At 44.0% G+C, this 23,244-nt stretch overlaps 1 protein-coding gene across 1 annotated transcript in view; it reads right to left on the minus strand.

The window, feature by feature from the left end:
• Nucleotides 1-257: 257 nt before the first annotated feature.
• FANCM (FA complementation group M) overlaps nt 258-23,244 on the minus strand; it is a gene marked incomplete at its 5' end in the record, with an annotated part of 70,952 nt that continues 47,965 nt past the window's right edge. Inside the window, 10 exons of the mRNA XM_035327602.1 lie at nt 258-529; nt 956-1,247; nt 2,791-3,184; nt 3,905-4,471; nt 6,059-6,165; nt 7,141-7,297; nt 9,188-9,322; nt 9,868-9,936; nt 10,043-10,119; nt 12,463-14,437. Of these exons, the coding sequence (XP_035183493.1) occupies nt 382-529; nt 956-1,247; nt 2,791-3,184; nt 3,905-4,471; nt 6,059-6,165; nt 7,141-7,297; nt 9,188-9,322; nt 9,868-9,936; nt 10,043-10,119; nt 12,463-14,437 (3,921 nt within the window). The remainder of the gene's footprint in view (nt 530-955; nt 1,248-2,790; nt 3,185-3,904; nt 4,472-6,058; nt 6,166-7,140; nt 7,298-9,187; nt 9,323-9,867; nt 9,937-10,042; nt 10,120-12,462; nt 14,438-23,244) is intronic.

Here is a 23,244-nt window from a genome sequence, read left to right on the forward strand (position 1 = left end):
CCCATCTGCCAGTGCATGGGAAGGATCCGCAGGTGGGCTCCTTCCCCTCCGTCACCGCCTGCCAAAACACTCTACTTTGCTGGAACACCGCAGCAATTGTTTTAAAAGGAGTTTTGTTATGACCATGAGCAGCAAACAAAAACCAGCCGGGCCCCAGAGCCACTGGCCTCGCTGCCCCCAGCCACTACAGCAGCCACAGGGTGAGTGGCCCAGCAAGGACGGAGCCTTGCAGTCAGGCACACGGAAACAGAAGTGGCCCTAGTGTGCCAAAAGCCCGACACGTCTGTGAGGCTTTATTTACATATTTACAGTGACTCAAAACTCAGTAAAGTGCAATTGAAATAAAACAGCCTGAGGCTCCCAGAAACCGTTCCTCACTCCTCAGCTCCTGGCAGGCGCGTGGCTTTTCCCCCTGGCGCAGAGGTTCTCGGGCAGCATCTGCACGTCAAACGCGTGGTGCAGGTAGCGGAAGATCTCCTCTGCCTTCTGCCGGCTGACCTGGGCGCCGGTGGCGATGTCCAGCGGGGAGCTGTAAGACAGCACAGCAAGGGCACCTCACCGGCAGCTCTTCCCACCTCAGATGGGGACGCTGCCAGTGGGTGAGGTGTAGCTGTAGCCACCAGAACTGCTGCTCTGGGTTTCCCTGGGTTTCTGAAGGATCCCCGGAGACCCCAGCAAGCCCCACGACAGCTGCAGGGAAACAGGGAAAGGAAAAGGACCAGCGCTAGGAGGGACAGAGGAAGCAGAGCCTGTGTCGTAGCCCCAGTGTGCTCAGCTTGGAGACTGAGAAGTGCATCAAGAACGGGGCAGGGCTGATGCGGAGACAGGACAGCTCCGGGGAGCTCTGGGAGTGAGGTGCAGGGAGGGTTGCCTGGCCCAGCACTGGTCTGGGACGAGGCACAGAGGAGCAAAGGGAAAGGCAGGCCTCCACCTTGCCCCACATTTGTGCTGTTACCTGTTGATCATCTTCTTCACAGAGCCAAAGTGGTGGCACATGTTGAGAGCAGCCACATAGCTGATGTTGGGAATGCTCAAGTAGAAGTTGAGCAGCTCCTGTCTGCGACCCTCCACTTCCACTGGGACGCTGATAGCGGCATTTTTTCGTTGCTCCACCAAAGCCAGGTCTTTCAGCAGACTGGCAGTTTCCTCCTGGCAAGAGCTAAAAAGAATTCGGACCCCAGCCTGGAGCAGGGCTGAGAGCACGCCATCATAGTACTGCGTCCTCTGGAAAAACCTCGATGTTTCTCCTGCAGTCACAATAAAGAAATCTCACTGAGTTGTCTGTACGTCCTGAATCACTGCGAAAATGCTACATGAACCATTTACAAAGGAAATCAGCTCAAAGAACCCCTGCTTTGAGAATTCCCAAAAAAAAGGTAATGGAAAAGTTCTCAAGGAAAGGAGGTTGGAGGAGTTGTGGGAGCAGGGTTTACCTGGTTATCTGAGAGGCAGAGTTTAGGAATTAACAGTGAAAATGTACGTTAGATACGGAGATCCTTAGGCTGGAGGACTGAGAGGAACACGTACATGGCACATGATGAGCAAGAGGACAGGCCAAAGGAAGAAGAGGTTTTGTAAAGCTACAAAAGAAAGAACTTGAACTCCGCCAGGTAAGAAATGAACAGCATAAACAGTGTAATGAGAAAAACGAGAAAAATGATGAAAATGAATGACAGCAGTGGTGTAAAAAGGCAACCCAAACACAATCCACTTATCTACAGCCACCGCACACAAACACCCTCCCTGAGGACCTACAATTTCAGTGTCCAGTTCTATCACTGCTTTCATATCCGAACTATCGCTAACTTAATTTCTGTCACAAACCCAAAGCTGCAGCTGCAGCAGTTCCATTGCAGTCCTGACGTTTTACCTCCTGGCACAGCTGTAATTTAACCGAAGCTGTGAGCAGTAGTTCCACCATCTGTGGAGCAGGTGCAAGAGCTCCATTTTTCAAATGGCACCGAGAACAGACAGCGTTAGTAAAATCCTTCGGCTGCCTGATTTGGATCTTATGTGCAAAACTGCTGATCAAACTGTAGAGACTAATTAAAGAAGTGAGTCTGGAATTTTCCATGAGCGTTCAGTCAGGTCAGGAAGGATTAGAAAGGCGTCTTTGAGACTCGATACTGTGCTTTGTGGCAGAGGGAATAGCTCAAACTCCCCAAAGTAACTCTTTGTAGAGGTGCTCTCTTGTTTTTTCTAAAAACTGATTTTGTTCCGCAGCTTATCTTCTGCTTAGTCCAGCAGCAGCTATTGCAGCTTTCAGTCCTTACATTTCGAGGCAGATTTAACTCGGAGCGTGGTGCATCGAGGCCAGCCACTGTTCTCACGGGCTGTACAACGGGAGAACTTCTCTACAACTTACAGACACCGCTCACTAAGTCACTGCTACAAAAAGTGTTTCTCTTGATTCCTCCGTTATTTTATTGCCAAGTGTACACAAGATCATGCTGCTTCCTTCATTCTCTTCTCACCTGCTTCATAGAAATCTGTCCTGGAGTTGCTGTTTTTTTTTGCACACGTTATTAAGGTCGGTTATTAACGTTTGAGTTAATAAGCTTTTCCCTCTTTCAGTAATTAGTAAATAATGTATCCCTATGGGTTCAGTTCTGCATCCCTGCCTATATTAAGTGCTCAAAAGCAAAACAAACTGTAACATTCAGCTTGTGACCTCATTAATAATCTAATCTAATCTAATTTCAGTCCTGTGCCACACACAAAGCCAGAGTGGCCATGCAGGCCTTGCACAGAGAGCAGCGTGCCCCCTGCCACCCCCCCGGGAACACCTACCTGCCTTAATCCTGTCCTTCTCCACAACCACACATATCCTCTCAAACATGCTCTGCAGGCGCTGGATCCGCTGGGTGACTTTACTCCTGTTGGCAGAGCTCAGCAATTCTGACTGAAATTTCCTTTCCACCGCCATGCGGTTGCTCACGATGTAATCGCTGCTGCTCAGGGGGCAAACCTGCACCTTCACCCCGTGAACTGCCTTCAAGGAAGAAATGACATCTGCTCCCGAGGAGATCTCACGGCTGTCTACCAGAATGCACAGTGAAGGTTTCTTCTCCACGGTGTCGTGTGGAAACAGACCCGTGGCTGAGGAGGGTTTTGTGGAAGCAGAGCAGGATGCAGCTGACGTGTTCCTGCAGCTATTCTTCAAAGAATTCTCCGCCTGCAAGTGCTGGAAATCACACAGTATTTCTGAGGTTGTGCAGAAGCATAGTGCCAAAGAATGACATGCCACTAAAAGATACACTTCCCAACACTGATGCTCAACGGGTACACTTCGTACCATGGATTTTTGAAAATTCCAATGAATAAAATCTTTAAAAAATGTATTTTTGATGTTGCAAACATAAATAATTTCAGACTAAGACTTTAATCCCCTACAAAAAAAATCTCCCCAATTAGTTGAGCATCGAAATATGTAGAAGTTTGTATGCCAAAAGCACGCAGCCTTCACTAGCACAACTTCAACAAAAGACAAATAGCGTAGATGACAGAAGTCAGGCAGAAAAGCACAAGAGACTGTGAACCCAGCCTCAGACTGTCGTAATTTAGGACAGCGACCACTATTCTGTAACTGCTATTTGGAATAGATCCTTGTTCCTTCATGACTGTCACACTCAAGCCAGCATCTCATCGCCAATTTTATTTATCGACTGCGAAGACCCCCTCCAAGTTACCTGTGGGTACAAAAACTGCCGATACCAGGAGATAAGGTAAAGCAGGACCAGTGGAACGGACCTGCCCCTTCATCACCAGGAGCACACTCACTCTTGCTGTTGTGTTGCTGACAGCCCTCAAAATGACCCTACAACAGGACAGGTTCCCCCCTACATCAGACTCTTGAGCAAAAAGCGAGGTGAGAGGAAGGTCCTTGCTTTGAATCAACACCCACCTCAGCGGGAGCCTGGAGATCCTCCTTCCCTGAATCAGAACTGGCAGCAGCTGGTGAGGGGCGCCTGGTCCTGACTTCCCATCCTGGCTGAAAATCCAGCATTTCAGACACTGAAGCCTTCAAGCCCAGCAGTATCTCACTCTTTTTCTCCACAGACTGATGACCACTATTTTCCCCGGTGACATTTTTATGCTGCACAGAAGAGGCTGAAGGCAATGACTTGCGTAACTTAGCATTTTCCTGTTCTGTCCTGAAACAATCCATTTGCATGGGCTTTTCATTACTGACACTTGTTTCTTCCCCGCTGGAATCACTGAGAACAATAATCCGGGATGGCTTCCTCTTTTGCCCAGGGACAGAGCAGTTCTGTTCCTTTTTGGCCAGGTTTAATTTTTTTCTGCGGCGAGTGAGGTATTGTTGTCTTCCACTAGTAAAACTCTCATTGTTTAGGAGATCAAAATTAACGCACACTTCCTCCCCGCTCGATTCACCTTTTCTGCAAGTTTCCTCTTCCTCCTCTCCAACACAGAAACTGTCTTCTGCGTAAGTCTCATCTTGCTCAGGAATCTGTGGGGGAGAAAAAAACAAATTCAGTAAGTTCGGAAACAATGGAATGACTTTGCTCTTCCTCTCAATAGATGTTTCTTATTTATCCAGCCCATCCCATGCATAGGCACTGCCGGACCCCGGGCTTCTTACACCCCACCAGCCCTGCCCGGCTGAAGATGCTCTGCAGTTCCTGAGCTACTTCCCTGGAGGGCCTGGCTCTGGGGCCCTCCGTACTCACAAGATGTGGCTGGCAATGCACACACGCTGAGATTTCAATCCGGCCAATGTTCTATTACCAGAAAGCTTGTGAAAAGAGTATTAATTGTAATATCACAATGGAAGCAAGACTCGCTAGCTAATAAACCTGCCAAAGAGGTTTGTATCGCAGACAGGAAGATCTCCTTCGGGTGTCTCTGCACAGGGTTGAAAGACTCTGAAACACCTTCCTGCACACTCAGGACATGTTGCAGTTATGCACAAAAAACAGGCAGATTCGGCAAACCAATTACAGTACCACCCGTGTAACACGAACTCTGCAGCACACACACAGGACTTGCTGACAGAAGCCCTTTATGGTGGTGCCTTTATGATTTTTAAAGGAAATGTAAGTTCAAGCTTCACGTTTTCAGCAACCCCCTGTCCCAGAAGAAACAACAGAACTGACGCAGTAAGGCCATGCTGCTTGGAAATTGAATTGCGTGTGTTCTTATCTGGCTGCAAATAACCAGTGTGCACAAGTTGAACTTGTACATTAACAACAAAGGAAAAGTAATTTATCCTCTTCATCCAATATAGACCTCCACTTCATTGAGCTGAAGGCACTATAAAACCAGGAATATAGGATACAGAAAGAAAACTCGAGGCAGTGGGGTAATAATGACAAGGAACCATCCCAAGGTTCTGGTTGTCCAGTTCATTGATTTATTTGGTCTCTATGAAATAGAGGGAAATTAAAGACTAAATAATTAAAAAATACTGTACAAATTATTTGTGTTGTGCAACACACGAAGAGTGCAGAGTAAAACAGAACCAAAAAGACAGATCTTGTAGGGAACGTCTCATCTGAGTGCTGTGCAGTGCTGATACAGAGGGTGAACGCAGCCAACTGTGAAAGAAACTCAGCAAAGCCGGGAGCAGCCAGAATGAGTTCACAGTTTGAAAGAAGTCGTCGTGATAATCCAGCAACGTTCCAATGGCACTTCTATGAATACAGAGAATTTGTGCATAAATGTTTGTGTATGCCAGAGGGCAAGAGCTTAGGTAAAGACCTGCTCTGCAGTCATTCGTGCTCAGCGGTTACCCCACGTGGCAGCGGCACAACTTGGTGTCTGGGGACCACGTGCAGGCTCCGTCTCCACTACCGCTGAGGACGCCGGACAGCAAGAGGCCCCCTGGCAGAGAGCTCAGTAGCAGCAAGAAGCACAGCTATGAGAGAACAGAGCATGCTGCTTGGCCTGACTGAAATCTTAGTGCGCGTGCATGGCCAGACACCTCCTACGCTCCCAAAATACCCGTTTGGAAACAGCTATGAGAGAACACAGCAGCATGCTTCACTGTCACACACAAAGGGAATTTCACAAGGACAGCCGTCATTTGGTTTCATACCTGTGAGAAGATTGCCATGCTGTTGAAGTCACGATGAACCATTTTGAATCTATTCCCATGAGCTGGACTATGCACAGATTTCAAGTAAACTCCTCTCATCTCAGAGTCTGAATTTAAAAAAAAAAGAAAAAAAAAGAAAAAAAGAATAAGAGAATACAGTACTATTAAGGATACATTTATCTTCCATTATTATTAAATCCTGTTTTCCACGAGCAATTCCTTTACAATCTTCCAAATTTGAAATTCTCTGTACACCTCTGAATATCCTAAAGCAAAGGAGTACCTCTACCCAGCTTGCAGTTAGGAAGAGCTGACATGTAAAGGGTTTCTCAGCAGGCAGAGCTCTGGCTGCTCATAGCAGGGAGAAGGGCTATGGTAGCCAGAGCAAACTCCAATCAATCCGTTATCCATGTGGCAAGTCTTTCCCAAAACAGACACAACTGATTTCAGAGTCTGTGTGAGACAGGCGTGGGGATTTCAGACTTTCAGCAGAGAAGGAAAATCCTCAGCAACACCTGGGAATCTCTTAAATGGTATTAAGATGATTCCATCATGCAAATATCCCAGGAAAATCAAGGTTTATAATCACAGGAATAAGAAAATCTTGGCCAAAGAAAAGCTTTACCTTCTCATCTCCGTCAGTGTCGACACTGTAATTTATCTTTAAAATTCAAATTAATATTTCACATCAAATTTTAGGTCTCTTTGTATGAAAAGACCTGAAAGCTTCAGAAATTTCTAAGTGAAACGGAAAATTCTGTTTCCCTTCAGCCATATTGGTGTATGAGGGGTTGGCTGATTTGTAGTCAGAGAACTCTGGGCTCCATGGTCCCCAGAGAACTCATCCCAGCTTGCACAAAGCTATTGCACAGTGGAGATTCCAGTGAAGATTTGCTACATAAGAAATCCAGGGAAACACAAATAGAAAAGGTACAACAGACGGAAAGCACCTCATTTAGTAGAGCGGAGGAGATTACTACTAATTGGCTGACACAGAGCAACTGACTGAATGGCTCTGCCTGTCACACACCGCTTGCTAAATAACACCTTATCTTAAAATCAAAAAAACTTCCATCACTCACCGTTTAACACCTGTGTGACCTCTGCATCGTCATTCAGGAACTGATGGAGCGAAGAGCTCAGCTCGTTCTCTGTATCTTCACTCTCATCAGATGAAACACAACCTGCATCTTCCTGGGACAGCTCAGCTTCTTCATCTAAAAACTGCTTTGCTGCATTCTAAAAAAAGGAAAAAACATCCAAATGAACTTTAGCTATACTCATTAATTAATGTCATAATTAACCGACGTTACCTATGAAAACTGTGATTAAATCAGTTTGTGCTCTTTCATGGATGATGGGGCGCTTCACGCTTGAACTTCAGCATAGGAGGCGTGCTATAAATGTAGGTGCTGTGTTCCACAGTAACAGGCAACAAAACATTCAGAAGAATGTAGAGAACAAAAGGAAACTATCCAGGGCAACGTTTTGTCAGAGATGCTTTTTTTAAGCTCACTTTTTCTCTTAAAATTTCAGCTAAAGCTGCTATCATAAAACCTGGAAAAACTCAGTATGTGTCTCATTGTCCCCAGAAGAACGATTGCTTGCCTTCAGAGTATTTTGAATGAATACGGTGCGTTTTGTTTTAGCACACAGATGTGCTACAATGAGAGATCTCTCTGATTTTTTTTTGAGCCTGACTGACAGGCGTCATTACCAGTTCCTTTACTAGAAGAGTTTTGATATTATAAAATGCATTGGAGGTCACCCGCTTACAGGAAAGACCTCTCAGTGCTACTGCCAATTAGTCTTAATCCTTCTTACTGGTGGAAGACTGCGCAGAGGACAAACCCTGCAGCACAAATAGCACTATGACACCAGAAGCTAATAGCCAGGAGTCTCGTCACACTTAGGAAATGAATAGTTATCAGGTTTTTAGATTGCCTGTTGACTCCTGTTCTGTGCCAGCTGGCTATTTGGGTCACCCTGGACTTCCTGCAATCTCAGTTAATTGCAGCTCACTGCTGCACTTACAGCTCTGTTATCTGCAGCTGCGACACAACACCTACCTGGGGGTGGACTGATCATGACTGTGATGTCCTGGGTCTTCTGTGAATCTGGAAATCTGACATGTTCATCACCACAAATGTTTATGTAAGATAATAGGTGAGGGCAGAGTAGAATTTCTTAAGTACACAGGTAACATACTCTCTTTTCAAGAACCTTTTGATCTCACATCAAGAAAACATTTCAGTAAAATAGAGAAACAGATTTTTAATCTCCCTAATTATTTTTCATTCCAAAATATAAATTACTGATAATACAGGAAGGACTCCATAATGAGGGTTATCTTTAAAACAAAGGTGCACCAGGGGAATTTCAGACTAGATATTATGAAAAATTTCTTTACCATGAGAGTGGTCAAACCCTGGAATAGGCTTTCTGGAGAGGTGGCTGATGCCCCAGGTCTGTCAGTGTTCAGGAGGCATCTGGACAATGCCCTCATTAGCATGCTTTAACTTCTGGTCAGCCCTGAAGAGGTCAAACAGGTGTGCTTGATCTCTGTAGGTCCCTTCCAACTGAACTATTCTAATTTTAATTCTAATTCTACTATAAAAAATATGTAACATCATGTGCCCTGGAGTCCGGATTACTGTAGTTGTGGAAACATATCTATGCATATTTAAGAGCTTTTCAACTTAAAATGAATGTATGATTCTGGCCCAGCATCTTCTCCACAAGTTCCCAATGCAGCGACAGATTAAGAGTAAAATACTAACTTAATGCTTAAGCTTTGGGGTAGGGGGAGTATTGCTGTCTGTCTCTTTTAGTTCAGTTTGGTGCTGCTCATGTTCAAAGAAGCATTTTTGGAGGTGTTCAAGGCCAGGCTGGACAAGTCCCTGGGCAACCTGATCTAGTGGGTAGCATCCCTGCTCATGGCAGGGGGGTGGAACTACAAGGTCTTTAAGGTCCCTTCCAACCCAAACCATTCTATGATTCTATGCCTTTTCTGAACTAGATTTTATTGTGTACACGTACACTGCTATATGCACATACATAACACAAGTTCAGTTCGAACTGCTGCACGTGTAAGCTTCAAAGTATTAAGAGAGATGTGAAATTCCGTACCTTGCATGTAAAATCCCTCTTGACCTTTTGACGTTTTGCACTTCGCTGTTTCTTGTTATGTGCTGCTGAGCTGCTGTTTGTGGTCCTACTTGAGTTCTTGTGAAAATCCAAGCTGTCGTCACTGGACATGTCTGACTAGAGGAACATTTCACAAACTCTTCAATAAATAAGGCTAAAGCAAGCAACATTATAATTACACAGTCATCCTGCAACGTCTGTTTTTTTCTTAAGCAGCACCCAACTTTTGTGATTGATTTGATATGGCAAAACGATGGGATAATGCCAAGCATTTTATCAAAGTCCAAAGTTGCACCTCTTCAGAAAAGAACAGAAAAACACACGATTGGGAAGAATAATCAGGCTAAATGTGGCATGAACGTTTTTTGATTCAAAGCTTTGAGGAAGAAAGGTTATTTTATTGCCTTTCACAAAGAGAGAGCCTCTGCTCTCTTCCCTATAACAATAATTCACTCCCAAACAACACCTACAAACACATCTTAGGAGACCTTGGGGATAAACTGAAGGAAGAAAAAAAATTCTAATTTGTCTTTGGTCAGATGACACGAAGTATTTTTAATAAGAACACTTGCCTACCGACTGAAAAGAATGAATATTTAAAAATATCCTCCATAAACAAGGCTATGTTACTTTCCTTCTTCGTTACCAAAGCTCGTACTAACCATGTTAAGCGGGTGTCGGCGTTTTCTGATGGCATGAATCGGTGATTCAAAATCACTATCGTTCATAACCTGTGTAAACAGAAATAAGAATAAATGCAAAGAGGATTTTTGGTTCGACGCTTGACTTCCTTGCTTTTTTGCTTCCTTGTCTTTTATTTTCTCTATTAAGACTCACATCAGGAGACTTCAAAACATATTTTTTTCTGTTTTTCCTCTGGAAAACGATCTCTTCTTCACTTTCACTGCTGGTTCCTACAGAAGAATAATAAGCAACATTCACAAGGATGTGTGTTGTTCACAGCACAATATTGCTATAACTGAACAATCAAAACCTCTCTCTCTTATAAAAGTACCCACAAAGGAGATTACTTATTGATCTTTGTGGCAAATACTGCTCTCTTTAGCCTTGTTAATCAAAATAGATAATCTCCAGTTGAGATGTACAATAAATCCTACTTTCCTGGAGGTTCTCTGAGAGGAAATGATTACCCCAGGCAGTACAGATACAGAAAGAGAGGTGAAAAATGAAGAATGAAACCTGGAGAAGAAGCCCTTAAAATTTGAGTGTTACACTTCTGGAAACATTTTGTAACACATACGCCTTTGGATGCCTGAAACAAAACCAGAACTCATCAAAAAGTCCTCTTCTTCATTCAATTTTTCAAACAACTGCAGCCTTTTCTGTTTTTCCAAAGGAATGCCTCTGCTGAAGTATAACATATGAATACGTCAACGGGAGTGACTGTGATCTGTAAGTGACATAGGACTGGAGAACGATGTGCATTTACTGAAGACAAATTATGAAAAATACATTTTTTAATAACATACCGTTCCTAAAACAGAAAAGGACAGAAAGGGAGATGGAAGCGAGTAGTGCAGTGTTGGTGGTATCAGCGCGGAGCTGGTACAGAGGTGAGCCCAGCACCTTCCAGGCACTTGGCCCACCTCCGCTCCCCGGCCAACGAGCGCAGTTACTGTTCAGTGCTGGTGAACGGGGTGAGATCCAGCTGGTGGCCGGTCACCAGCGGTGTTCCCCAGGGGTCGGTGTTGGGGCGCCTCTTTAATATCTTTACTGATGACTTGGACAAGGGGATTGAGTGCACCCTCAGTAAGTTTGTAGATGACGCCAAGTTGGGGGAAGTGTCGATCTGCTGGAGAGTAGGGAGACCCTGCAGAGGGACCTGGACAGGATGGGTCGATGGGCAGAGGCCAATGGGATGAGGTTCAACATGGCTCAGTACTGGGTCCTGCACTCAGGCCACAACAACCCCATGCAGCGCTACAGGCTGGGGGTAGAGTGGGGGGAAAGCTGTGCAGAGGAAAAGGATCCGGGAGTGCTGGTTGATGCTCACCTGAACATGAGCCGGCAGTGTGCCCAGGTGGCCAAGAACGCCAACAGCATCCTGGCTTGTATCAGGAATAGTGCAGCCAGCAGGGCCGGGGAGGTGATCGTCCCCCTGTGCTCTGCTATGGTGAGGCCGCACCTCGAGCACCGTGTTCAGCTTTGGGGCCCTCACTACCAGAAGGACATTGAGGCCCTGGAACATGTCCAGAGAAGGCCAAAAAGGTGGTGAGGGGCCTGGGACACAAGTCCTGTGAGGAACGGCTGAGGGAACTGGGGGTGTTTGGTCTGGAGAAGAGGAGGCTCAGGGGAGACCTCATAGCTCTCTACGACTACCTGAAAGGAAGGTGTGGGGAGCTGGGGGTTGGCCTCTTCTCACAGGTAACCAGTGATAGAACTAAAGGGAATGGCCTCAAGTTGTGCCAGGGGAGGTTCAGGCTGGAAATGAGGAGACATTTCTTCTCAGAAAGAGCAGTCAGGCATTGGGACGGGTTGCCCAGGTGGTGGGGTCACCGTCCCTGTGGGTGTTCAAGGAAAGGTTGGACGGGGTGCTTAGGGACATGGTTCAATGGGTGACATGGGTGGCAGGGGGATGGTTGGACCAGATGATCCTGGAGGTCTCTTCCAACCCTGATAATTCTGTGTTGCTGAAATTTCTAAATAAAACTAGAATAGATCCTACAAACAGTTGATGTTTTCAAGACAATCCAGGTTTGTGCAGAAGTTATAACCAGAAAATGTTAAGCACTAGTTAGTTGTCATGCAACTAAACTAACAGAAATCCATCCGCATAGATTCTATTCCTCATGAACAATGATAGAAAAATATGAAGGCGTGGTGGGTGGACTCAGGGACTGAAGCACAACAGATCTGGGTGATTACGAATAAGCTATTGAGAGGATTAAGAAAGGGCTTTAAAAGCAGCTGTAGCTCACACAATTATGTCTCACATGGTTGCACTGTTAGTGCTTGTGGAGATATCAGGGGGTTAATTCAGACTGCTTTCTCCAATATCTATGCATGCGGTTCAGCCTCAGATGGCTAAGCTAGAATGCTTGGTACATTGCAGGAAGTTGAGATTCTGGAAAGCCTCCTCATTGAGCTGCTTTCCAGTATTAAAACCACTATTCTCTTTTCCTCACATCACAGCCACCTAAGTCAAAATACCTAGTTGAAGATGCAAAAGACACTGAATTCAGCATTATTTACTTAAACATGAAGGTATTAACTAACAGTACCGCTGCATTCCCTACCTTCAGGGACACACACAGGTGAAGTACGAATACGGCTATCTTCCAGGTTTGCAGGTCTTCCTAAAGGGGAATCAAGTGCATCCAAGGCTGAACTCTCAAAGTTCTGTTCATGTGAGCTTGTATCTACTTTATCTGTAGGATGAACACCTGGAATTTCCTCCATGACACTAGAGAAAACATTCATAGGAATTCTTCTGATAGCTTCAATATTCCTAACCCTTCTATATGGGGTAGAAAGGGAAGAATCCAAGGCTTCAGGTGATCCACTTCTCATTCTGTTCCCTGACTTTGAGACAGGTCCTGCAGGGGTTGCATCCCCAGGCACTTCTGCATGACTCACATTACTCTGGAATGGCAGTGGTGTGGAAATGTTTCTTCTCTCAAGGCTTTTGCAATCCCATTTTGGCAATGTTTGAAAGCTGCAGCTATCATTTAGTATTTTTTCTTTATCTTCAGTGACATCTGTGTGACTCTGTGAGGCACCATTTAATTCTGGGGAATCGTTCATATCCATTTCATCTTCCAAGATTTCATTCTCACACTCTTCAATGGAAAATCCCAGATCAAAGTTAACAGAAAACAGTTCTTGAGAAGAGTCATAAAGATCGTTATCATCCAGACTCTGCTCAGTCACTCTGTCATCACCCACTGTTTCCATGGTTGTCATTTTAGTGCTTACCTGCTGTTCCTTGCAGGTTTTGTCTCCATTCATACAGCACTCCCATGAGGGAAACCGCTCAGAGCCTCGCACTGCAGCCGACGTGGTAACATTCCCACCTGAATCTGACACGACAGAAGGCTCATTATTCACAGACAAAATTTCAGTATTAGTTTCATAAATGTGTTCCTCTTCAAATAAACATATACTCTTCTCTTCATCAATAATCACACTTCTCTTGTTTGTTTCAAGGCATTCTTTATCATCTTGAACCAAACATTTACTTGAAGAGTTATTTGCCAGAGTGTAATTTATTGTTAGAGTTTTCTTTTCAATTTCTGTCAATTCTTCACTGTCAAACAGGCTATCAAAGCTGTCACTCCAGTGAAGCCCCTCCACTTTGTCAGCAGCAGTCTGCAAAGATGATACAGTTTTTGAAAAACAGGCATTTACAGAAGCACACAAGTCACTGGTGGCTTTCAGTTCAGGATTTTCAGAGGGCAGGAGTGAATGATCAACTCCAGGAGAAGCAGGAAAGTCTTTGTCCTGCAGCCTCTCTGAATAACTGTTGGAAATAGCTTTTTGAAAAGGGCGTATTGTTTCTTCACTTCCCACCATTTTTTCAAAATCATAAAGTTTATTCAAAGGGGGAGGAGACTGTGATAAAAGCCTTTCCACACAGGAAAATACTCCTTCCAACCAAGAAGTCTCTTCAGATGACCTCACAGGCACAAACAAATCCAAGTATGATTCAGGAAGATAAAATAAGTCAGAGGACACAGGTGATTTCTCAGCTGTGAAGCTACTACAGCCCAAATCCGCATGGTTCCTCCCCGGTGAACAACAGGCTTCAGCTACAGTTTCATACTCCTTTATTGCTGCACTTTCATGAATTGTGGTACTTTCACTGTTGTCACTTAAGTCAATACATTCATTTAAGTCAAATGTCACCTTCTCTATTTCCTCATCCTTTTGATTGTCCTGGTCACTGTACTCAGCCTGAGTGAGCCTCCTTGCCAAGTAAGGCTCTGAAGCATTTAAATCTGTAGACAACACAGGCACTTCCCAATTCAGCCCAGAAGTTCTTTTGGGAGTCTTTGTGGTTATTTTAAATATGGAAAATAATTCACTCTCGTTATCCTTTACATCAGGTAGAAATGGTTTTACTTTTGATCTGTGTGCCGTGTCTTTTCTGGCTGCATGTGCTTTCTGATCAAATGTGGAGTTGGTCATGGAAAGAAGACTTTTATTCCTTTGAACATTAACATCTTCGATACGTAAGTGAGGCTGAAGCTCCAGCTCATAGCTGCAATCTCCCTGGTGAAAAACACAACGTAATATTGATTATAAATATATAAATGTTTGCAAGGACTTGCCATGAGGATATTTAAAACAAGTGGCAAAGGTTTTTTTACTGCCCAGCATTATCAGAAAGAAAGAAAAAAAAAAAAAAGTGCTTTGCACTTAAGGTCACAGCTTTCAAACAAAGTGTTTCCTGGCAGCTTAGCTGCAAATCCATGCTTGGGTAGTCACAGCTCGATGTTTTAGAAAGACCAAAAAATACTGTGCATAAATATCAACTTCATTTAACAGAGCTGCAATGCACAGCACTCACCACCGTGTGTCTATGCCATTCTCAGAACATTAACAAACAATTCTTTGCTAACCAACTGTGCAAGGTATTGTCTCAGCCTAATACTAATAGGCTCTAGTGGGAGGACTAGCAAATTCAGAAAGGCGGTAGGAGCAGAAGAAAACCTTATTCAAGGCACATGTGAGCCTAGAGTCCTCTGTTCTCTGTACTACTGTTCATAATTCAGCTATTGCTATCGATGCCATTGCACATGAAGAACTTCTGACTTACATACTCTGAACTTCATTTTTTCCACGGATGCTTACTAATCTTCTGTTCGTAAATGCACTTCAAAAAACGTGGCTGTAAAAAGAACAGTAGGCTTTGACAGCACTCCCAGCTAAGGGAGCTAAGAGAGTCCTTCTCACTCGCTCTTTTAAATTAAGTTTGCAAAATTAAGGCATGCATCTCTAAAAGAAACCGTAAAGGCCAAATGAAGCTCTGATAGCAATGGTTTGAAATGCTCTTTCAAAGTTCCAATCTGCCTCACAAATTAAAAAAACAAAACAAAATCAAAACAACTACAAATGGAGAAATAAGATCTAAACAGAAGGTACAATTATCTTCTGTCAGTTCAGTCAGATCAGTCTCCAGATGCCTTAATCCCTGCAATAAAACAAGGTACCTTCGCACAGGTACCTTCACAGTTACAATAAGAGGTAACACGTAACATTCTCCAAAGCCTCCCCAGATATAAGCTGTAAATGAACAAGGTCCTTGCGGTCATAAGCTTCTGAACCCTCCTAATTGTCCCAAGAGAGTATTATTACAGAAGGTCTACTTCAGCTTGTGCAGGTCATGATGTTCACTGTTCAAACTCCCACATCTCTATCTTGCAGCTGCATGTATTAGTCATTTAAGCACCGCACAGGCTCTTCTCCCATGGACACAAACCCTGGTCTTCATTCACAGAGAACAGGACTTTCCCTTTCTCCAACAACCGGTCTCTGCCCACCTGAGCAGTTAGGAAAATGTCCAGAGCAGTTTAAGAGATGGCTCTGACACACCAACTTCTGGCTAAAGCTGGGACCCCTGGGACCACCTGAGCAGCTCTTCAAAAGAGATTGTGAAGAAATTGGACTTGCTGATCTTGAAGGCCTTTTCCAACCCAAATGATTTGATGATTCTAAAAATTACACCGTCAGAGCTGCCACAGACAGCTCTTGTCATTACTATTAATAATAAATATAACTATTACTATAATTATAAATAGACAGTTATATTATTATTAATGAAAGACACCTATTACTATTATTAATAATTTATTAATGATAATAATAAATCAGTATTTATGATTTTAGATTTTAACACCAACTTCAGAACCAGGCCATAGGAAGGATCACATGCAGACTAGCTAAGGACGAATCAGAGTCCAGCTGTTTTGGGGTCGGGGCACAGCTGGTTACCAACCCTGTTTACAGCGATGACATCTGTGTCTCAGGGACATCGTGCGCAATGTCTGTAAGGTCAGCACAGGAGGATGAGTGGAGCAGGGGGAAGAAGTTCGATTGCTGCAGTTTCATTTGCAAAGAGCCACAGAACAGCCAGCCCACTTGTCACCACAAAAGGTGTTACCCAGTTGCTGCACACCTACTGCCCGTGCTTAGGCCATCTGTTCATAAACGAGGGTGTCCGAAGGAACCGAAAGTTAGGATTTCTCACAAAGAGCAGAAGAGGAGATCCCCAGACTACAGATGCTGACTTATAAGAAGTCTGACTGTCAAAACAGTGAAGAAACAATTAATATGAAAGGGTTTGAGGATGATTTTGATAGGATTATTCTCCCTCAAGTTCAGCCAAAACAAAGAATCAAGGTATGGAAGTCTCCAGATAAAATCAAAGAAGAGCAGTAGCAAACAACAAGCAACAAGACCTGGTCAAATTAACTTTACATACGTCCCCTGAGGAGCTTACGTATTCGGTCGACAGGGTAACGGTGCTGATAATGATATGGTTTAGATTTATGTAAGTCATGTCTGAATGCTGCACAATATTTTGATTACAGTATCCAAGCATTGTAAAACCACAACATATATTAAATGGATTAAAGATTGATAAGCTGCCAAACCACTAAACTATATTGAAACAGAAGCAGGCAATGCTCTTTTCCACCCAATACACTTCTAAGCGATGCGGCTCAGACCATTCTAGGCCCTACATTGCTTCATATTTTTTAAGTAACCCAAAGTAAAACAAGCTAAACAGTAATTAAACATGCAGGAAAGATGAAGGTTCTAAGTAGGCAAAATGGTAATTCAGAACACAGCTGGACCAGAGGTAAACCAGCTAAGAGCAAAGCATTTAAGTGTTAACATGATGCAACTAAGAGTTACACGTTTAGGAGTAGCAACAAGTAAAAGGACAGTATCACGTCATCCAAAGGACCTAAAGAAATTCATGAACAAAATTCCTGAACTGATAATGGTTGGTATGCAATCTCTTGCTTACATGTGATGCCATTTTTTTAATGGTCAGGGATAGATTTGGGAACCTATAGGTTGCTAACTGTATACTGAATAAATTAGTAGAAACTCTAACAGGTAATTTCTGGATGAGTCTGCTTCAGAGGAGTCATATTACTTTTGAAAACAGAAACAAACAAAATGACCAACCTTATAAACCCATACAGACCATTAGATTTCTTTGAAGTGACCAACAAACACAAAAGTTGGGATGCTCTCATGCATACAGACTTCCTGTTTTCCAAAAGGTTTCCCAAAAAGTCCCTGCTGAATTCTTTAAAACCACCAGCAGAGACCAAACCAGGAAAATTTCTTGCATGGATAAGTAATTGGGTACAAGACAGAAAGTTGGAGTGAGGAGCTGCTGCAGTGAAGAACTTTATTAGGCCACTACTTATACCCGTGCTTCCACTGTAACTTGAACACGACACGTAAGTCTAGTCCCCCTTCTCCAAAGTGGTTTAGTAGAACTGGCAAAGTTCAGAGAACAGAAGCAAGAATAAACAGTCATTTCCATATAAGCTGCTGGAAAGGCCTCTGTCTTCAGGGCTCAGACCCCACATCATCTATTCTTGATAGGCTTTAAAAATACCCAAGATATAGAAAAAATCATTTTTGTACTTAAATTTGTGTGTTACACGAGTTCCATCCTTTACTAGAAGCCCCATGTATGTTCAGCACAACTGTACCGACAACAAAACAACCAGGCATACTTAATTTTTTTATCTAGCTATATTCACATTTATGCAGATCTATTTTCTAAAATTTCCTAGCTAGCCAATGTATGCAAGCACAGCAATTAAAGGGAAAAAGAGAAGGGAAAAAAAGCAGAACTGCTGTGTGTCAGGACAGCAGCCCAGAAGATGAATTTCGCATCTAGGACAACCGGTGGTAACCTAATTCCAGGCTCACACGGAGTTATGTAACTGTTCTACTTCAACTTAGTTCAACTTAGTCATTCAAAATACTTTCTCCCAGCAAGTCTAGTTAATGCTGGTGGAGTGAGAGGACAAAGCTGTAACTATCACATTGCAGCTGGGACATGTACAACTTGCAGAATCTTAAATTTGCTGTTCAGCTCTTTGATAGACCAGCGAGCCCCGGTGTGGAGCAGCTAGGCAGCAAACGGGTCACGCACGAGCAGAAACACGCAGCTCACTGATGTACTAAACCCATCACCCTGCTCAGAGTCCTGATTCGGGACAAAAAGCAGAAGGTTTCTTAATACAGAACGTAAAAAGGAAAAAGGAAACTTAAGATATTAAAATCTTCATCATTATTATATATCTGTATGTTTTCCAGCACTTTAATTTAAATGTGTTGCTAATGCCAAAGTAAAAATTAACCTCTCCCTCCTCAGAAACTCCTTCGGATGTGCATTTCCTAGTAAGACTGATGTCTGCCCAAACCTTGGTGATATTTATTTTGATATTTAAAAATGAAGCAGACATGATATAGATGCTAACAATTATAACTTCCCTCACTGAACCCTTTATCACAACTGAAGCAAAAGCAGCACGAACAGCTGGCATTGAAGTCTGCGCTGACACCAGACAAAAAACCACAACTATTTTCAGAACTGCTTTTAGTTAGACCTAGGGAAGAAAGGCTTTGGGACTTTTAACTTTTATACCGAGTGTTAAACGCTGATGGGAAAACACTGCCAATGTGGCCACACGGGTGTCTTCTCTGGTTAGCTCATGGTTTAGCATGAACACCAGCAATAACAACAACAAGGCTGGTGGTTTTCACAAAGTTTTTCACAAGCAGATAGAGCAGATACCAAAGCAGCAGATGGAACCTACTCGAATGACAAGAGGTTACACGTTTATCCTCACAGGTGATCATTTGATCCCCTAATACTCAAGGGAAAGCCCCTTCCTCCTCATGTGGAGGACCCTTTCATGTATTCTGAGACACAAATCTATGCCTCGTATGCTCTCAGCCATGACTGCTCTCCCCTCACTCCCCACACTTCTTTGCAAGGTTTACAAACATTTCTTAGGATATCATTATTGCTGTGAATTTAACGGGTGTTCTAACACACTCACTGAGGAAGTTAAAGCACACCTCAGAGACATGCATTCAGTCATAACGGAAGACTTCTGGAGGACAGAGGAATCAGCGTGCAGGTCTCCTCCATCTCCTTTCATTCACAAAAAGGGCTTCTGCCTTTCGGGAGTCCTGCACAGACACTTGGCAAACTGGGCTGTACATAACAAAATGCTGTGTTCCTCTCCCTTTTTTAGGCCATTTGCAGATAGGTTAAACAATTTTGATGCTTATGTGATTTCACTGATACTGTCTCTGCCATCTGAGTGCTGGGCATACCTTTTAGGAACTGGTTAATCAACAGAATTATCAATCCCTCCTATTCCATGGGTGCGTAGTCTCTGGAAGAGACTGCAGGAAGAAAGGCTGTCAAAAACTATTTTTGGAAGCTCAAGTTTATTATATGCAGCAAATGGCCCTTAAAAACACCCTTAGTTGATTCATCAGAGGAGCCCAATGGACACAGAAACCACGACTTCCCGCTACAAAAGCTGTGGTATTTCTCCTCCTGACGATAACGTTACTGATGTATCTAGCAGTGCTGCTGCTGTTCAGGCTTCAGGCAGCTTCCCTGGAGTCAGCCAGCCACAAACTCCCTCTCCTGCAGCCACACAAACCCCTTTGCCCCTATGACCCCAAAATCACTGTCTGACCCCTCGCACTCCTGCACCCCCGTGCTGAGCTAAGGGCTGGGAACTCTTGAAGGGCCACCTTCTGCCCGGACCTGAGGAGACTTTCAGGCAGCAGGGACGGTACCAGCGAGTTGCCCCTAAACGCAGCGGGCACGTTACCTCAGAGTAACCCAGCTAAGCCCCTCCAGGTGCCACACAACCTGCTCAGTCCCCTTGTCCCTTTCACTCGGGTGACAGCCCAGCATCCTTTGCCTAATCGCTCTGCTGGGTTCTCGCTGTGCACACAAAACCCTGCAGGAGCACTAAACGCAAAGCACCTGCGATTAAAGGTTTGAACCATCTAAACAAGGTCTTAATTACAGTTCAGGCTCAAACCGTTTGGCAACAAGATCAGAGGAGTCAATATGGCACAAGGAAACTCTTTTAATTAGGGAGCGGAGATGCCTGGCCCTGCAGGCTCCCCCTGGCAGCCCTGCTGCCTGCGAGCAGGGCACACACCCGCCCACCCTCACCTGGGGCGCGCGATCCCCTCGGGTTTGTCTGCAGTGCAGGACACGCGGGGACCCCTCTGCAGCACTTCTTGTTGGGAATCCCGGGACAGAGCGCTTGCTTCACCTGTTCTCTGGCGCCCCGACAGCAAACGGTCACCCACAGCTCAAGCCAACGGTTCCAGAAACGTCTGAGGGTACGCCACGAACCCCGTAACCAAACGCCATGCGTGGCCTGTTATTTGTTGCTGGCTGGCAAGAAGTGCTGCACGTCTCAGACCACGCTTTTAACCAGAGACATACAACTGGCAACAAAGGCCTACAAAGCCATCCTTTCCATTGCCCTTATTTGAGTATTTCTAACTTTGATTCAGTATCTCCTTGTAAAAACTCAGTGGAACCACTGTATTCCCCCCAGACGTGTTTGATTCAAAACCTCACAACCAGGGAGAGTATCTTGAGGTTCTTTGGAAATTCAGGGTATTCCAGGAGAATCTTTCCCTTGGTCTGGCACTTCCCCTCATGAATCTCAGGCTGGTTTGGGCTGGAAGGGACCTTACCTTAAAGACCCCTCTCAGTCCCACTGTCCTGTCACCGACAGCGCTGTTCATCGACGTTACCAGGTGTCAAATTGCTCTGACTGGGCTTCCGATTGCCAGCTTCGGAGTGGGAAATGGATTCTCGCGGTAATAGTTCCACATGTGACGACATTATGACTTTTAAAAGTCGTTATCAATTGCCTACCTCCCCGAAAAAAGTGCACTTGCACTTCAGTATTTCCTGTTACAAATCCTCAGAATCTTGGCCAAATGCAATTTCAGTAAGAACGATTACTTTGCCCTGACCTCGTTTCCAAAGACCACAGTTTAATTTTCAAAAATGCTTAAAAGCTATTGAATTATTTTGCATAAGGACAACTTGATTTGTTACCGTGTTACACAAAAATCCATGCCTGCAGTTAGTAGAAAATCCAATCCCATCTGCCCGGTCCTGGTTGCTGCAGCGATAAAGCCAGGCGGGCATTAAGGGCTTTTCTGCAGAGGGGGGGCCTGTGGCAGGGCTCCTGTCTGGGACTTCTTGTTTTATTTGCTTTTGAATATGCCAACTTTTCCTCTAAGTTATTAAATGCATATAAATGCAATACAAATAGGATTATTCCAAACATTTTCACTTCTATTTAAAAATATCTAAGCCTTTTAATCAAATTTTAAAATCTTATGCAAAACACAACTGCATAGGAGATTTCTTGGATACATCAACTGAATAAAAGGAAAAGACAACTACAGTGCTGAATTCCTGAGCAGTCTTCCACAGCAGAAAATACCCACAAAGAACACAGACACACCTCCTGAGCTGGCTGGTGTTATTACTCATCTCTGAATGGATTCTTCCCAAGAAATAATTAGTGCATCAGAGATTTCCAGATCATTTGGTTATTCATATTAAGATAACAGTTTGGCTGGTTTTATACTTTATCCCTCAGTAAGAAAATAATAAAATGGTGGTTTGAAGTTCAATATCCCGGTTATTTAAGGAAATAGCTTTGACTTGTGTCTGTCTTTATCCTCCTGCTATTAGGAACCGTAAATGAACGTCAGAGAGATTAGCAGTGATATATTTGGCTGTAGAATATTTATAGTAAGAACTTGGATGCACATTACACACAGAGCCTGCAAAAACCTGTGAATCACTGCTAAACATCATCACTTCTATCCGTTCGTTTTCATACCAGACAAACATTTTAGGTAGATTTTTTACAAGCTTAACTTCTGTTACAGGTTGATTTCCCAGAGGCCGATGCAATATCCCTTTATCCTCTCCTCGGGCATATTAACAGCATTTGCTACTATTTCAAAACACACCCAAATACTAAAGTAAGGTGAAACTTAGGAAAATTTCTATTTGCTACAGTAAAAATCACCAAGAATGCCTAGGTCAAAGTAGTGTAGAAATCAGCAACTGGAATTAAGAACAGCCAGACTGGTGTGCTTGTACCGGGTACACGCAGCGTGCCTGCGGACACGTTAACCCAGGCATCGCACGAGCACGCTGTGCTGGTGCAGGAGGCACTGCTGCTGAGAGCAGCACGCTTGTCCCCGCACTGCCTGTGCCTTCAGCAAGCACACTGCATCCCAGGGGTCTCACTGTGAAGGGGAACAGGACACTAAAGAGGGTTGAAATCAAATCTGGCAGAAAAGCATTATTTTGAACCTCACGATTTTCCTAATCTCATGCTTAACTGAAGTGCTCATAGAAGTACAGTCGCAGAAAAGTACATGGGGCCAGAGTTGTACAGCCCCGCACTTGCCAACACAAGCAGCTCTTCTGGCAGGTGCCGTGCTGCCCAGCACAGCCAGCCACACCTCCGCAGCACCAGAAGCAGGAACACAGCCAAGACACGTACCGACCTACAAAAACATGCCTTAATGGCAATGCACCAATTCAAAACATTGCCTGCAAATCTGAGCTTCTTTTATTGTGCTCTACTTGTGCATTTTTAATTAATACTTTCTTCTCCAAACAAGGACTCTACAGTAAGAATAAAAACAGCGTAGCAGTTTCTACTGGCCAAGTAAATTAGCCCTGCCTCCCTGCCCGTCTGGCTGTAGGCAACATGGCACTATCAGCTTTAGGCAAAACTTGCTTATTTTTGAAAGATGCTGACATGAACAGTTTTATATGCGATCATGTCAGGAATGATGCAAAACACTCTATCATAAGGGAAATCTAAATGTGTGATGTTAGAATGCTACGTTCATGTTGTATTCATTCCAATTTTAAATGTAGAGTACAAACCTGGAATCAAACTAGCAAATACAAGTTTTTAAAGGAATATCCCAACAAGCACACCAAACAT

The sequence above is a fragment of the Oxyura jamaicensis genome, chromosome 5, assembly GCF_011077185.1.
Source record: "Oxyura jamaicensis isolate SHBP4307 breed ruddy duck chromosome 5, BPBGC_Ojam_1.0, whole genome shotgun sequence".
In the NCBI taxonomy this organism is placed as follows: Eukaryota; Metazoa; Chordata; class Aves; order Anseriformes; family Anatidae; genus Oxyura; species Oxyura jamaicensis.